The 16791-nt window shown below is 40.6% G+C and overlaps 1 protein-coding gene across 1 annotated transcript in view; it reads left to right on the top strand.

The window, feature by feature from the left end:
- Positions 1-16791, top strand: part of LOC130485282 (ATP-binding cassette sub-family C member 2-like) — a 41920-nt gene that overhangs the window by 5373 nt on the left and 19756 nt on the right. Inside the window, exons 3-13 of the mRNA XM_056858433.1 lie at positions 1790-1931; positions 3667-3821; positions 5543-5720; positions 7493-7747; positions 8174-8239; positions 10483-10620; positions 12207-12353; positions 13253-13337; positions 13445-13511; positions 14879-15005; positions 15596-15772. Of these exons, the coding sequence (XP_056714411.1) occupies positions 1790-1931; positions 3667-3821; positions 5543-5720; positions 7493-7747; positions 8174-8239; positions 10483-10620; positions 12207-12353; positions 13253-13337; positions 13445-13511; positions 14879-15005; positions 15596-15772 (1537 nt within the window). The remainder of the gene's footprint in view (positions 1-1789; positions 1932-3666; positions 3822-5542; positions 5721-7492; positions 7748-8173; positions 8240-10482; positions 10621-12206; positions 12354-13252; positions 13338-13444; positions 13512-14878; positions 15006-15595; positions 15773-16791) is intronic.

A 16791-nucleotide genomic window follows, 5' to 3' on the forward strand; every position in this document is an offset into this window, starting at 1 on the left:
GTAGATGTCTGATGGACATCAGGTTTTCTATGGAAGACCAGAAGCAGCAAATACATCTCCCTCTCCCTTCATATTTAGTATCCCTAGGCTGAACATATAAAGGAAGTATAGTTGCCGTAATCCATACCCTCTGTTTGTTAAATTTTAGGTTGGTTGAATGGCACATCCAGTTGTAGAGCTAAAATGTCTTGCCATTTGAACTTCAGATTAGATCGTGGGTAGATGTTTGGCCTAGGGAACTGGGACAATATTTAAGCGAATCGTGCCTACCTGCTTCCGTTTGCTCTAGGGCTCAACAAAAGCCTTTCTGAGATGAGTGTCTTTTTAAATGTTCTCTCTGAGAAAAATCCTCCCTTATGAATCGAAAAGTGAATCTTGCTCGATGAGTTAGTCATCTCTAAACACATGTTGTGCTCATGGCCATTAGTCATCTCTAAACACATGTTAAGTGCTCATGGCCATTACTCAATGCTGCATAGTACAGTTGCATGTTTATTAGAGGTTGTAAAAAAAGGAGAGCTGTTGTGCCTATAAACTTTGCTGTTCGTGTGAGAGTGAGATGCAGCTCTGAAGTCAAAGGGTTGCACAAGCACCCTGTCTTGCAAGATCTGAAAGGTATAATATTGGTCTTTGGATTGTCAACAGATTAGTTTGGTGATCAGTTGTCTAGCAAGATGTGCTGGGTCTGGCCGGAAACTCTGCTTAAGGACTTGGGGCTCTCCAATTGTCTGCTTTGCTTCCTTCCCCACCCCACCCCCCAACATCTTCTGTGAGGCCTGTGTTCTGCCTTGCCTCCTTCCCCGTTCAGGCATTGACCTCTGTTGTGGGTCCGGGCACATATACCGCGTTGACGGTTGTATTCTTTGACTGTCTGCAAAGGGAACAAAATGGAATTTGTGTAAATAATGTCACTGTCTTCCCCCAGTCACTCACTGTAAATTGCTACAAAAGCTGAGGTCAAGGGACCTTCTGAAACAACATGGCAAGGATGGAGGTGGATTTCAGCAAGAAAAAAGGATCTGTGAAACTCCCTCTCATTCTGTGCAAGCCGAGCAAGCAATGTCAATGGAGCAAATGCATGCACGTGTGTGTTTATGGCGGGGGGATTTCTTGCTGCCACCCTCTCGTGCTTCATGGTGTATTGCTCTTGATGATCCCTCAGCAGTGGTATTTTGGGAGGTGCACCCCGTTCATGAAAGCATTGGATCCAACTTTATTACTTTTAGCGTTTTTCCACTCCAGGATGCTCCCTCAGGGTGTTTTTCTCACTGGATGCCTGGGATGTCTGGGAGCCATCTCTTTACTTCTTTCTTACCTGTCATCATTCTGTGTTATGTCCTGTTTTCATCCTTCACTTTTGAACAGTGAACGTTTGATTCAAATTGGTATTCTGAAAAGGTGCATGAGGCCATTTTTGTAAGGTGAAACCAAAGACACCGCTGTTTTAGAAAATGGCAAGTAGACAACGGTTGCTTCAGTTCTTATTTTCATACACACTTCATTTATTACTTGGCCCAAGATTATTATACCCAAATAATATGCTCCCATTCCCTACGGCCCAAACTAGATGTTATATTAACATGTGATTGCCACGGGGACTTGGAATCAGACAGCTGCTGTGAATCCCCTGTGAGAACTAAATTCTGAAATGTTTCCTCAGATTCCATTTTCCTGGACTGAAACAGCTCTGGGGGGCACTATTTGCTCCATGGGGGGCAGCACATGAAGGGAGCAATGTAGATTATTTCTGGCTTTGTATTATTTTGTAATTTATTTTTTTCTTTAATAGAATTATAACTTTAGGCTATAAGAAACCGTTGGAAAGAGATGATCTGTTCGAACTTAATGAAAATGATTCATCCTACGTTGTATGTCCAGATTTTGAAAAGCAGTGGAGAAGGGAATTGTTAAAGTCAACCAAGGACATAAAGGTGATTCTGAGCGATACTAATTACAGTTTTTTTCCTGTGAATGTGAATGTTTAGTTAGACTTTTAGTTAGGCTTTGGAAAATTGTGTTCTCCCCCCTCCCCGAATCTCTTGAAGAATTCCCGTGTGAATAAACCATATTTAAACCATATTTAGCATAAACCATATTTAGCTCCGTGCTTCCCTTTCCCCCTCCCAGTTCTTATGTTGCAATGTCTGTGTGATGCTTCACCAAGATTTTATTACCTAAAAGCATTGTCTTCTTACTTGGCAGTGGTTCTACAAAGGTCCATGAGAGCCAGGTACTTTATTTCTCTCCTCAGTTGGCTGAAGGGTTTGAACTCCTAGCTTTTGCAGCCATTTCCCCTGTATTATATCCCTTATCCATTCCTCCCTCATGCCTTCACCCAAAGCCTAATCATTTGATGCTTAGTGTAAATCAGATGATCTGGGCACATGAAGTTCTAGTGGGTCATTGGTACACACCATTACTACCATCACTTGTATGAAATGCAACATGGACTTCCTTTTAAATGCAGAGAATCCCACACGTGTGTATGTGAGAGTGTGGTGGGGATGCATGTCAATTGCACAAGTGTGGGTAGAGCTCATCACATCAGTATTGCCTACCCAACAGAAGGGCGTTTGGAGTTTTCGATCACAGTGTGTTTTGGGAGAATGGAAAAGTGATTTGTGAAATTAAGAGAGGTTGTTTGAAAAAATATAATTTACAGTACATGGAGTAACTTGGTGCTGTTATACTGTATCTCTGTTGTTATACTGTTAAAGGTTTAAGAGATCAAGCCAAAAGAGTTTCTTACGTGCATGTTTCCTACTAGCAGTAATTGTAAACTGACAATACTCTGGTGTATTTGGTGCTTAAACAAAATTCAGTGCAAAATAATCTTTTTATGCTAATGTGGCTACAATACTTTTTCGGTGATGTCTTTGTAGAAGACGAAGCATGTTTCTTATTTGTGTAGTGCTGTTAAAATGCTTTGGTACAAAAACTGAAAATATTAATGTCCAGTTGCTATAATGCCATCTGCAGCATGGGCAATTTTAACCCCATTAAGTAGTTTTTTTAAAAGATAAGATTTATACACTATACTCATAGGTGGAGATCTGGCAGCTCAAGAGGTTGAGCAGGTGACTAGGGTAGAAAACCCACAGTCTTGGTTCCTGATGACGTGTAGATTCTAAGCATCACAAAGATTTCTTCAAATAAATAAGTCTTGTATAGCAAAGCAATAAGTGAACATTAATCAGATATTACAAATGGACCATTATAGTCAAGTCATCAAGAGAGGGCCATGTGTTTGGTATATACATGGTCTTAATGCACTAAATGAATAAATGTTATTTTGTGCTTTGCACTGTACATGCACTTCTTGTCATTTGGTAGCAGACTTGCAGTACAATCCTATCGAGATTTACTCCAGTCTGAGCCAATTGGCTTATCCATGTAGTGGACAAAAAGAAGTAACTCTGCATAGGATTATACTTATTTCTTGTTCAGTTCTCTTTAGTACATTTATATTTAAATATATTGTAGAAGTCAGTGGAACTGTGTGTTTTGGTGCTGTGCAAAGAAAAAAGCATGCAAAGTCACCTTAAGATGCCCGAGTATGTCTTGCTGTACAATAACTGTTAATCTTTTAGGCTGATTTGTTGTTGTTATTATTGATTTCATGAAAAGCTTTCTGTATTTTCAAAATTCCTCCTGTCTGATCTGCAGGTGCCTGTACATAAAGATGTAACAAGGAAAGCAGTTTTCCAGAAAGTATCTCTGCTGTCACCACTGTGGAAAACATTTAAAGTTGCATTGATCAAGGTTACTATTCTGAAAGTTACAGCTGATTTTTTCTCTTTTTTGAGTCCACAGATTATGAAGTAAGTATAAATATGTTTTATTCAGCCTGACAGTGGTCTTAAAGATTGATATTCCAATACCGTGGACCTTTAACGTAGTTTTTCTGGTGTGTGGTTGTAATCGTGCTAAGTTTTCACAAATGTCTGTACACGTCGGGGACTTCATAGGTTCTCAGTTCATAAAAGCTGTATGCAATATTAGTCATTTTACAACCAGCTAGTGGATTACAGAAATGGAAACGGCTGCTAGCTGCTTTTAAAGATGAATTATTCCAAAGCCTCCTTGGTGTGTGTGTGTGTGTGTCTGTGTAAAGTGCCGTCAAGTCGCAGCTGACTTATGGTGACCCCTTTTGGGGTTTTCATGGCAAGAGACTAACAGAGGTGGTTTGTCAGTGCCTTCCTCTGCACAGCAACCCTGGACTTCCTTGGTGGTCTTCCATCCAAATAAGCACACATTTATGGTGACAGCTGTGTTTCAGGATACTTGTGGCTGGTTAGAGATTCACCTCTGCTTATTTTTTGATTACATTACTCTTACCCTGATGCATTATAGACTTTAAGTAGCACAACTGTTTAGCTGTCAGATGCTAGTTGACTTTCAGGGGGTAATTTTCTAATTGTGCTTACTGCAATTAATACATTGTGAACTTTCATGAACTGCAGGCAGAATTTTGGCTAGTTCCACTGTCACCAGAGGAGTTAGCCGACCCAATTTATTTCGGATGTATTGAGTTTCAGAGGGTAGCCCTGTTGGTCTACAGTAGAACAGTTAGATTCAAGTGCAGTAGCACCTTAGAGACTTAACAAGAGTTTCAGGGTTTAGAGAGTCAAAGTTCCCTTGTCAGACATCTGTCATCGGATGTGTTGAGTTCTCGTACACTGCTGGCATGTGCACAGCTTAATAAGGTGGGGTTGTAGGTTAATTGTTTGAAGGACCCATAGGTTAGCATGCAGGTGGTTACTATATGGCTTGTTTCTGTACAACAGTGAGTTTGTGTATAATGTAAATGGAACTATCACTGTTAAATATAGGCTCGTGGCTGTCCCTTTCTGCAGCCTGTAGGGGTTAGGGTATAGAGGATGCATAAGCCCACTGGATGCCAGGTAGTCATTGGCATCTCCAGCCAGTTCCTTGCTTATGGCTCTTCTTCTATTGGAGCATAGCTCTGTGTTTCTTTGTAATGGGCCATGGCTAGACTTTTTTTGCTTCCTGTGAGGTTTTGCTGAATCCCCATAAGCATGCTTAGATTCTTGAACTACGTTCAGGTTAAGTGCTCCTTAGAGGAAAGTTCCAGTTGAGTGTAATGGGTTTCAGGCTATTTTGGCTCTCGAAGGCCATTTAAAAAAATGAGAACAGTAGATAGATTTTTGTGCTGGGTGTTGGAATCATAGTTGCTGCGGCTGAGTGGATGTTCTGCAGCCAACCCCTCAAGTCCTAGTGGCATGGGATGCAATGGGTTGGGGCATGAATAAGCCTGTTCTGCACAGGAAATACTATGAAAGCCATCTTTTAATAAAATGACTGATTTCCAGGCAACAGTTAGTTGAAACAGGAATAGCATTTGATTTCATGCAAACTGGAAATCTGTGCTTGATTGAATATCATAGGCATATGCTCCCTTTATGTAAGCAACATGAAGGTAAGAGGGTCCCACTTGTTTGCAGATGATTTGCGTAAAGGATGAACATTGATTCAGGAAATGTTAGTATGGGCTTTTAAAAATATTCTTCTTAATTTGCAGAGAAATGATTGAACTCTGTGAGCATCAATCTGGCCCATCTTGGAATGGTTACGGGTACGCGGTTGCTCTTCTTATTGTGGTCGTTCTGCAAACACTTATCCATCAGGCTTACCAACGTCTTAACTTGCTTACCGCAGTAAAAATTAAGACTGCAATGGTTGGCCTCTTATATAAAAAGGTAACCACTTCTCTCTGTTTGTGTTGTATATTCTTTTTTCAACAGTTCAACAGAACTCTTTTCATTGATCGATTGGTGTTCGCCACAAAGCACCGTCTTTAACCAGGTGTTAGATCTTTTATAGTTCTAATATTTAGGTTCTCTTACTGGCTGGTGTGGATATATCTCTGCACCACCACTGATCCTGGTTAAGGGTTTGATCCAGACTAAATTGGCAATTGACACTAATTTCTCCCCTCCCCCTTTGTGCTGCAGACCCTGCTCATGTCATTCCACAGGATTCCCAAGAGCTCATTGGGCTGCATTGGGAATGGGAGACTGGAAATTTCAGTTCTGCCATTGGAAAATTTTAGTCTGGATTGCTCCTGAAGACCCTAATTTAAAGTACTACTTGTAGGTGCCATTAAAATCAGTAGGACTGACTTCCAAGTAAATTCATAAAAATACACAAATCACACAAATATTAATGCAGGCAGAAATTTACTTATGGGGTTCCATTATAGGACTTGCGCTGAATAGAGTTTTGTATTATAAAACAAAAGGTCTTCATAGTATAACTACACTAATTACAGATTAACTCTGAGAGAGAAGAAAAGTGGAAATACTACAGCTGAATGCAGGGCCCAGATACAGATACTTACATCAAACACCAAAGCATCCATCCTTATAGGGTTGTCAATAGACCTGGAGAAAAATGTCCTGTCTCTTTAATAGAGGCTTCATGTGTGGAAATGGGCAGTTGAAGCTTTTCATGGTATGGCAGTAAATGACATCACCTGAAAAAATAATATCCCATTGAGCCTATATTAAAAGGACAGCACATTTTTCTCTAGGCTGATTTGCAACCTTACTGCTTTTAAAATATGTTTGATTTGACATTCTGAACTTTTTGGTTAAGGTCATAATGGATTAATCAGTAGTTTTGCTTTAAAGGGTTTGTTTCTCCATGAAATACTAAAATTAAACAAGTTTTTTTGAGATGATTTCAGTGCTAAATAGAAAGATAAGTCCTGATTTCTCCTATTATGGGCAATCTAAATTAATTTAAAAAACCAGAAAACAGCAAGCTGAATATCTGGTGGTGTTTCTAAGTGTACTCTGGCTTTCTCTTTATTCAATGATGAATGAAGTTCCATGCTTGTAAAGAACACCTTTGTTGGATTTAGGCTTGCCAGGCCCCACAGCTCCACCGGCGGAAGCTTCATGGGGCCATGGCTTTAGCGCGCGATGTGCGTGCCTATGTCACTTCCGGTTTAACCCGGAAGTGACGGGGACGCTCTAGCAATCCCGGCCAAAACATTATGGTTTCCATAGAGTTTTAGCCGAGGGTGCTAGAGCGACCATGTCACTTTCGGGATAAACCGGAAGTGACATGTGCGCTGTGTTGGCACATGCGTGCCCGCAGTGCCCGCCGGCCCTTAGTTGACTGGTGGGCAGCCCGGTGGATGGTTTACCCGCCACCACCGGGCAATTGGCAACCCTAGTTGGATTGTCTGTGGCATACTTAATTTTTTCAAAATTTCCCATTAATCTCTCACAATTTATTTCACCATAAGCTTTCATTAGTCAGACTTCACATTCTCAGATCTGTGCCTGACTTGAAAACCTATGCAGGAATAAATTGTGTTAGTCTTTAAGATGCCAGTGGGCTTATGTTTTATTTTTCTGTAGCCAAGTAATGTAATTCCTATGGTTACACATCAAAACCACAAGGCTGTTACAGAATATGCTACAAAAGTGTTCACTTTGTGTGTTTTCTTCTTTGGGTGCAGTCCTTGAATTTGTCTAGTTCTTCACGACAAAAGTATACAACGGGTGAAATAGTTAACTTGATGTCAACGGATGTCCAGCAGCTCATGGAGCTGACCATCAACCTCAACCTCTTATGGTCAGCACCTTTTCAAATTCTGCTGGCCATCATCTTTCTTTGGCAAGAACTGGGCCCCTCTGTGCTAGCAGGAGTTGGAATGCTGCTTTTGGTTGTACCTGTAAATGTTTATATAGCTGCCAAAGTGAAGCAACTCAAGGTAAGGAATTTCAGTAACAAGTTGCTACATTACAGGAAGGAATTCATTTTAATTAAGAGATAATTGCTAAACTCTGCCTCCATTTATAATGGCTGTAGAAGTATTTTTTTTAATCTGTAGTAATTTAAGGGAGGTTCTACAGTTATACTTCTTAAAATATTGGCTCCAGAGAACTGTGAGCACAGCTCCATTTGCAGAACAGATCTTTGCCACTTCCCTGTTCTTCTGTAGACCCCTGTGCCCAGAAATGTTAGTTGGGGGTTCCTTGGAAATGCCATGGGTAGGATGCAAGCAAGAGTCAGTGGACATTGCTTGAACACATCGGGTGGAGGATCTATCTCTTTATTACTAGCATAGTTATATTTATCAGTTGTGGAATATTTGGGTTCTCTGATTTTAAAAAATGCGGCCTACTTTTTTAACCAGAAAAGTCAATCGAAGAACACTGATCAACGAGTTAAACTCTTAAATGAAATCTTGCATGGCATAAAGGTAAGATGAATAACTCATGAATGTATGTGGTTTTTCAAGTAGGGCCAGAAGATGCATTATTCAGAAATGATATTGGTAAATATTTTTTGACAGACCAATTCTGGTGTAATATTCTATTTTGTAATATTCTATTTTTTATCTTCCATTGAGGGCTTCTATAGCCTTCACATTTCTCATGAGACTTAACTGAATTCATATTGCTGCTTTTTTCTCATTTTTAAAAAGGTCATAGTTGGTTGGATCCGGTCAATTTTTTCACTCAGTCTTACACAATTCTCCTCCTTTCTGCAGCCTCTGTCCCACATGGCTTTTGTACATTCAGGTCCCATGATCCCCAGCATAGTCTTTTTTACTGCTTAAAATCTAGTTGGATCCAACCCAGACGTACATTAAATGTTTTCACTCCTTTTTTACCCCAATGGAATGGTATTTACATCCTATTTAAAATGTTGGCAAAGATGGTAATTGGCTTCCAATGTCAATTATGTAGTCATGAAAACATAAAAAAGATAATGTATCAGAATAGCTATTTTGGTACTACTTGCATGTAACCAGAAAAGCAGTAATCCTCATGCAGGTCTGAAGTATATTTATTCTTGTAAAAGAATGAACGCATGAAGCTGTCTTATACTGAATCAGACAGTTGATGCATGAAGGTCAGTATTATCTCCTCTGACTGGCACTGGCTTTCCAGGTTGAGGTCTTTCATTTCCCTTATGACCTGATCCTTTTAACTGGAGGTGCCAGAAATTGAACCGCTCAGAGATTGAATCCGCAAAACAGATTCTGTACCACTGCGACTGAAAATGGCCCTTCCCCAACCTTGGGAAACTCCATTTGTTTCGATAAAGTCATTGTTGCATGGGTAGGTGGGGGTGGATTTTTTTAAAACACACTTTGAAAGGATCACTAGACCTCTCATGGTGGTATTTGTACTTTTCCCGTACCGGGTAGTCTCTTAAACGTTTTTCTAGAAGGATCTAGGATGGACACCTGGAAACAGGTTCAGATACCGATAGAGTGTTTATTCAGAGATAAATAAGCTTTATCCTTGTGTGCCTCTCTTTCCTCATGTGCCCTGGTTCAGTAAGTTATTTCCGCTTCAGCATGAACTATAGTATGTCCTTATAGCCTATGCCAGGGGTGTCAAACTCCATTGTTACGCGGGCTGGATATGACATAAATGTCTCTTGGTTGGGCTGGGTAATGCCTTGCCAACCCGCGTTGAGAGTCGGGGGTGAGGGTGGGTAGCTGCCTTGGCTGGCTCGCTGGCCTGATAAGAGCTCTCAAGGAGCTGGAGCTGGCCCTCGGGCCTTATGTTTGACACCCCTGTCCTATGCAATTCTGAGCAGTAGGGAAAACAGAAATGATAGTTTCCTGGTTTGGATGCAACAGCAACTATGGTGTATGAGTGTGCGAGGCGAAGGGAATACACAAGCATTGTTCACATAGTGCTGAAGCACGGTTTGGCATTACATCTGAGCCAGGCCAATGATATAAGCATAATACTGTTTAATATATATTCACAGAAGGCCAGATACTCCCATGTTGTTCGAGAGATTGGCTGTGATTCAGTGATGCCCAGGATCAAAAGAAACCACATAACTAGTTCCATGCTTCCAAGGCTTATGTTTCTTAAGCAGAAATTCTCCCTGTGCCACATGACATGGCTTTTGCAACCAAGGAGTTTTTAAGAGCCGTTTGTTTCATGGTGTGAGAGTCTGCTGGTTGTATGTTGTGTTTGAATTTAGTTTTTTAAACACAAAACTCATTAATTACAGCCAAGTGCTTGGGAGTACCTTAAGGAGATCTTGTGTCCTAGCCAGAGAATGAAATCTGTTTTTTTAGCAGCCAGCCGGCATGAAAATTCATGTACCTCAGTGGTCAGTCACATTGTAGTAATGGTTAAATTTGCTGGTTGCAAATTGAGTTTTGAGAATTTTTTTGACTTATTAGGGGATGGAGAGCTGCTGGATCGTTCTACATGAGGCCAGAAGGTAGAGTGCTTAACCATGATGGAGTATGAGAAAATGGCAGTGGCCCCATAGAGAGGGAGAAGAAGATTCTTTTGGTTCTTGTGAGGAGCTGCTACACTATTTCTCCCCATACACATGCAGTGGGACATGTTTATGTGGGAAAATAGTATAGCAGTCCAAGAATTCTTTGTTTAAATGCTTAAAACTAGCATCTTAACATTTTGTACAAAAGGTTGCATTTTACACTCTTTCCAACTTACTGTTTAGATTTTAAAGCTGTATGCATGGGAGCCTTCATATCAGAAAAAAATCATGAACATTCGGGAAAGTGAAATAACTGTTTTGAGATCATCTGGATACCTGACAACATTTTCCAATCTGACACTGACGTGTATTCCATTTTTGGTGCGTGTATGAAAGAGAGGAATATTCTTTACAGTGGGTAATTATATATACTACCCTGCACTGGATAACAGAGAACCCAGTTTATACAAGATAACTTTGCCAGCATGAGGAATTGACTGAACATATATAGACTTTAGTGTTCTAACCTAAACACATGCCAGATTGCAAACTAAATTGTAAAATTAGTTTAGCTACCAGATATTTATTTATTAATGTTATTTATAGACTGAGATTCAAGTTGGATTAAGCAGTGTAAGTCAATACAATCAACAGGATCAGCCATTGCAATAGGATTTAGATTGCAGGAATCTGAAACAGCATTGCAATAGAACTTGGATTGCAGGAATCTAAAACGGATGAAACAAAGCACAAGCATTAACATGACACCTTAAATTATGCAGAAGTTACATACTAGAATCACATTTACAGCAACAGACTATGCCCATTAGTAAAGTCCATAGTCCTTATCCCTTTACCAAAGCATCTTACTGAACCATTTCATTGCAGCACAACCCTATTACCTGTGTAAAAAAGCCTTCTTGAATAATTCAATTTTTGCATAGTTGGTGGAAAATTAGGAGACTGGGAGCCTTCCTGACCTCATCAGGCAGGCCAGTCCATAAGGTAGGGCCACGACAGAGAATACACATGTATTTGCCCATTTGCAGGATGACACCTGCAGTAGGCCCTTGAAAGCTCTCATGGTGGAGTATTGGGGAAGAAGCAGTTCTGCAGATATGAGGGAACAAAGCCATAACGGGGTTTGTATGTAAAAGCCAAGCTGTGGCATTCTGCACCAACTGAAGTCTCCAAGTTGACTGAGGGGAGACTGAGGTAGAGTGTATTTCGGTAGTCTAGTCTCAGTGTCACTGTGCCATGAATCCAGGTGGTTATATCAAGGTAGGGGGGCATGTTCTGGGCCAGAAAGAGCTGAAATAAGATGTTTTTGAAGCTGCATTAATGTGCTTTTACAGCAATACTGTTGGATCCAGTATAACTCCAAGGCTCCTAACTGAGTGAGCAAGGGTCAGCTAAACCCCACCAAAAGTGGGGGAGTATGATGTCCTTCAGTATCTCTGCTTTCCCAGCTAGCATCTGTGTCTTTTTAGGATTTAGTTTCAATTTGTTTAACCACAGCAGCCAGAAAGCCACTCAGGACCTCTGCAATATCACCAGGAGATTTGGATAAAAAGATACAAAGGTGGGGCTCATCAGCATATTGATGACTGCTAGCCCCAAAACTGTGAATTATTTGTCCTAAGAGAATTACACGGAGATTGAAAAGCATGGGGAGATAGGATTGTGCTCTGTGGAAACCCACAGAATAGGTTCTACACTGAATATAACTGGTCTCTAATGGCAACCCTTTGAATCTGGTTCAAGAGGAATTATTGGAACCAATCCAATGCATATCCCCTGATACCTGCTGTTATTCTACCACGAAGCTATGTTTTGAACTGATATGTTGTTTTACTGTTAGTAATGCTGTTTGTTTGGTGTATCGATAAGCAAATTACTAAATTACTAAAAAATCTATGAGACAGAGGGGAAACAAACCCAGTCCTTTGCTCCTTTTTTTTCTGTAGGTCTCTTTGGCTACCTTTGGCGTCTATTTTCTGTTGGATGAAAAAAATGTTTTAACTGCAGCCAAAGTTTTTACCTCTATTTCGTTGTTTAATATTTTACGACTTCCTTTGTTTGATTTGCCTACGGTGATTTCTGCCATAGCTCAGGTAACTATTAAGAAAAGAAAGAAAACGTTTGGCAATCTTGAATGTTGTGCAAGTTTTCATGTCTTACCTAGTTTTTAAAATCTGCTGGGTAAAATTAGGCATTTGAATTTGTTTGAGGTTCATTGGCTTTGAGGATAAAATAGAGAAGGAGAGAACCATGACGGAAGCGTCTTTGGGTCCTGATTGTGGAGAAAAACAGAATGTAAATATCTAAATAAATAAAGTCCGGATTGATAAATTGATTGGGCATGTACACTTATTTACTGTTTGAAAAACATTTATGTATAGCATTTACATTTTAAAATGCAGTAAAAGCTATACTGTCCGGGATGCATAGGGAATGAGGTTTGCTACTTAATTAAATGTGCTTTTACTATATATGCTAACGAAAGCATTTACTATGCATTACAGATAAGCTAGGTGACACGTTTTGCAGCTGATCCTGAATGGTCCAAACTGAGAGTCACAAAGGCAGACCTGTTTCCTTAAAAAAATGTTCTTCCCTAATCAATAGGGTTTCCAACTTCCAGCTAGTAGCTGGAGATCTCCCTCTATAACAACTGATTTCTACCTGACATAGATCAGTTCACCTGGCCGCTTTGGCAATTGGACTCTATGGCATTGAAGTCCCTCCCCTCTCCAAACTGCACCCTCCTCAGGCCACGCCCCAAAAACCTAACAATCAAAGTTAAAGCAGGAAGTGGAGTGGGGCAAGGTAAAACAAGCATAGGTGGGTGAGGGGAGCTGGACTCTTAATTTATGGACATGTAGTAGGTTTCAGACTCTTCATTGTAATACAGATATAACACACTTTGCCTTGGGGAGATGGAATGAGTAAGTATGTGCAGTCAATAGTCTGGAAAATATGTTTTAAAATACAAATATAGTAATTTTTACAGGCTGAAGTTTCTCTGGGTCGTTTAGAGAATTTTCTGTCTTCTGAAGACCTTGATCCCCAAAACATCAACACAGACTGTAGAGGAGGTAAGCTTACAAAATATTTAATCTTTTTAGTTTTGTGAATAACTATTGGGAACTGGGCTGAAGTTCCATTGTTAACTTCCATTGTTTTTTTTTTTCTGGTCTTGAAGATCATGCAGTTAGATTTGTTAATGCCTCTTTCCGCTGGAAGAAGATTGGAACCACAACCTTACATAAGTAAGAAACAAACGATATTTACCATATAAAGTGAGATACCATTTTGGAGCACTTAAGCAATATCTTGAGTTGAGTGCTCAGAGGAAAGGGCAGCGTTCATGCATTTGAGGAATCCTGGGTGAAAATAGAAGGAGCTCTGAAAAAGTGCAAATCATTTGAGGCATGGAGGAAGACAAATTCTCAAGTGGTGACTGATGGTGACATTGCCATTGGGAACTCTGCACTCCTTCCGATTATTGCACTACACCCCATCTGTGAGGTGGGAGGGTGTGGTTTAGGCTGCTCCCTGAAACTGAAGACTATACCTTTGGTGGGAGAAGGCAATCAAACTCTGCCAGCACATCTATGGCTTAGATAGTTTTTGACGTTCATGAGGAAAGAAAAAGAGTCCCTTAATGACTCTTGGCTAAACCATGCTTCTTATAAGCTTCTTAAAACATTAATTAAGAGACCTTTTGTAATTTGAATACTGAGCTCTAAACCTGGCATATATCAGCAGTGGGGAAATAAGGCGTTACTCACAGTAGGGACAGTAGAAGGAAAACTGGGGGTGTTTTGCTCCCATACTACTAGAGAGCTAAAAGGATCCCGTTTTCCATTTCTGCAGTGTGTGTGGGTTTATATGTAACAATATTATTGTTATACTTTTATTCTGTTGTTCCTCCAAAGAGCTCATGGAAACACATCTAACCATTCCAACCCTGTGAGGTGAGTTAGGCTGTGGGATGGTGACTAGTCAAGATGACTAGTCCCCCAAGATGACTAGTCCCTCCTCCATGGCCAAATTTTGGACAGAGCAGGGGTTTGAACAGAAGTCTCTCCAGTCGAAGTCTAATACTTTAACTACTATACCAAATTGGCCACATACTTCCATAAGGAGCTTCCAGGTATTATGTTGTGCGTACTATATTGAGACATGGGCTCAAATGTTTTACCAAGGTGAGGGAAACTGCCCCACAATCCATGTAAACCCTCTTCTTTCCTCTTCCCCAGTTTCACATGACAGGTAATAAGTGTAGCCCTTGCTCTATTTCATTCGCAAGTTCAGGGAAGAGATGTGTGAAGCCTAGCGTGTATATAACTGAGGAAAAGTTGAAAGTGGCTTTTAGCTATCTCATACGATAATAACCTGAGGCAGACCGTGGGAGGGGGGTGAAAGCAGGGATAACCCTTAAAGTGATCAGCAGAGGGAGGGGGAGCGCATGTGCATAACCTGACTATCAAAGAGTTGAACAAATGCCAGGAAGACAGATGTAGTAGCTGAGTAGAAAGTGTTGTTGTTCAGAACAGCCACTGAACAGTTCTGTTTGAAATGTGGTTTCTAGATGGCTAATGAATTTGGCATTTGTTTTCTTAACCATTTCTAGACTGAGTATAGTGATTCCAGAAGGCTCACTAGTTGCTGTTGTGGGTCAGGTTGGAGCTGGAAAGTCATCTTTCCTTTCGGCAGTTCTTGGAGAAATGGAGAAGATTGAAGGAACAGCTCAGAGAAAAGTAAAGCAGATTTCTTTAACTTCAAATCAGTCTCTTATTTGAAAAAAAATTACCAAATTTAAGAGTATCTGAAGAAGTGAGCTGTGACTCATGAAAGCCCATACCCTGCCAGAAATTTTGTTGCTCTTGAAGGTGCTACTGGACTCTTGCTCTTTTCTAAATTTAAGCGTCTTTCCCTGTTTAAGCTTCCAAATTTTCAAATTACAAATTTTAATCATTCAGTTCTTTCTTTCGGTGGACTAGGCCATGTCTATGCTTAATTTGAGGGGATGAATATGATGGTTCAATTCAGTCCTACTATGTGCTCAGCGTGTGTGAAAGGATTCACCACAGGCAACACACCAAACCAATATGCGTGTCTCTCCCATATGCCTCTGCTCCTTCAAAGAATGCATGGAGGCCTCCTCCAGTAGGAGCATGGTGTGGTGTCAACACAAGGAGGGAAGAAATGGTTATGCCATATGGGGATCATTCTACACATGGGTGCTGCATCCATGCTAGGGCTGGATCTGAGCCTTAAGTGCTATCACAGTGTGCTATCCCACATCGTTCAGGAATTTGCACACCCCATTCTGTCTCACTTCATTCAGGGTTCAGTAGCTTATGTGTCTCAGCAAGCCTGGATACAGAATTCAACTTTGCAAGAAAATATCCTCTTTGGCTCAGAACTGAACAAACTCTATTACAAACGGGTTTTGGAGGCCTGTGCTTTGTTGCCAGACTTGGAACAATTACCCATGGGGGATCAAACAGAAATTGGAGAAAGGGTGAGTGCGAAATCTTACATGTATCTACAGATTCCCCAGTATTGTCATTCTAAGCAAGGCATTTATTTTATTTAAAAATATATATCATTATTTCAAGGCGATATCCAATCAAATTGAAGCTCAGTTCGGATGAACTTAGAGCTGCTTTTGTTTAATAACGCAGCCAGTCAGGCATGGAGGAGTTATCCTTGTCTGGATAGGGTTGTTCTTGATCAAGCTGTGGCCTTCTCTTGTGAGGCAAAATTTGTCCATCGTTATCCATGTGCGGCAGGATTTGTCCATAGGTATCCGTCTTATCCAGGTGTGATTACTGCAGTGTGCTCTACATGGGGCTTCCTCTGAACATATTTGAGAAACGTCACATGGTACAAGACCCAGCACTACTTGTACTGGCAGGGTGCATTCCTTATTAAAATAACTGCACTAGCTGTCTATTCATTTCCAGGCTTCTCTCTGGGTACTAGTTAATCCTTTTAAACATCTTGGGAACAGAGTACCACAGTCTGTCTGCTCCCCTATGTACCTGCCTGTCAACTGAGATTATCTTCTGAAGCCCGGCTGCTGCATTTCCCTTCTCTGTCTGAGATAAAGATAAGCAGTGAAAAGAAGGCCCCTCTTGGTTTCCATTCACCTTTTTTCGCTTGGAGGTTTCTGCTGCGGGACTATTTTTGTCTTATGTGACCCACCTAACATTTTTCTGCATTTTTAATACAGTCTGAGCTGCACTTATAATTATTTTTTCTTAATAGCTGCTTTTTAATGTGGCTAGATTCTGCTCTCTCCCCCTGCCTTGGGCAGTTTCAACTGTTCTTTGTGGGTTTGTGTGTGTGTGTGTTCATGTTATTGCATTGCACGCTATCCCCATTCATTTATTACATTATATTTTTGAGGGAAGCAGAAATTGGCACTAGTTAAGCTTGAGAGGAGTGGCTCAATAGTACAGAACATGCTTTGCATGTAGAACAATCTAATTTGAATCTGTGGCATCTCCCATTAAAGGATCTCTGCGCTCTTGAGGG

Source organism: Euleptes europaea, chromosome 12 (genome assembly GCF_029931775.1).
Source record: "Euleptes europaea isolate rEulEur1 chromosome 12, rEulEur1.hap1, whole genome shotgun sequence".
In the NCBI taxonomy this organism is placed as follows: Eukaryota; Metazoa; Chordata; class Lepidosauria; order Squamata; family Sphaerodactylidae; genus Euleptes; species Euleptes europaea.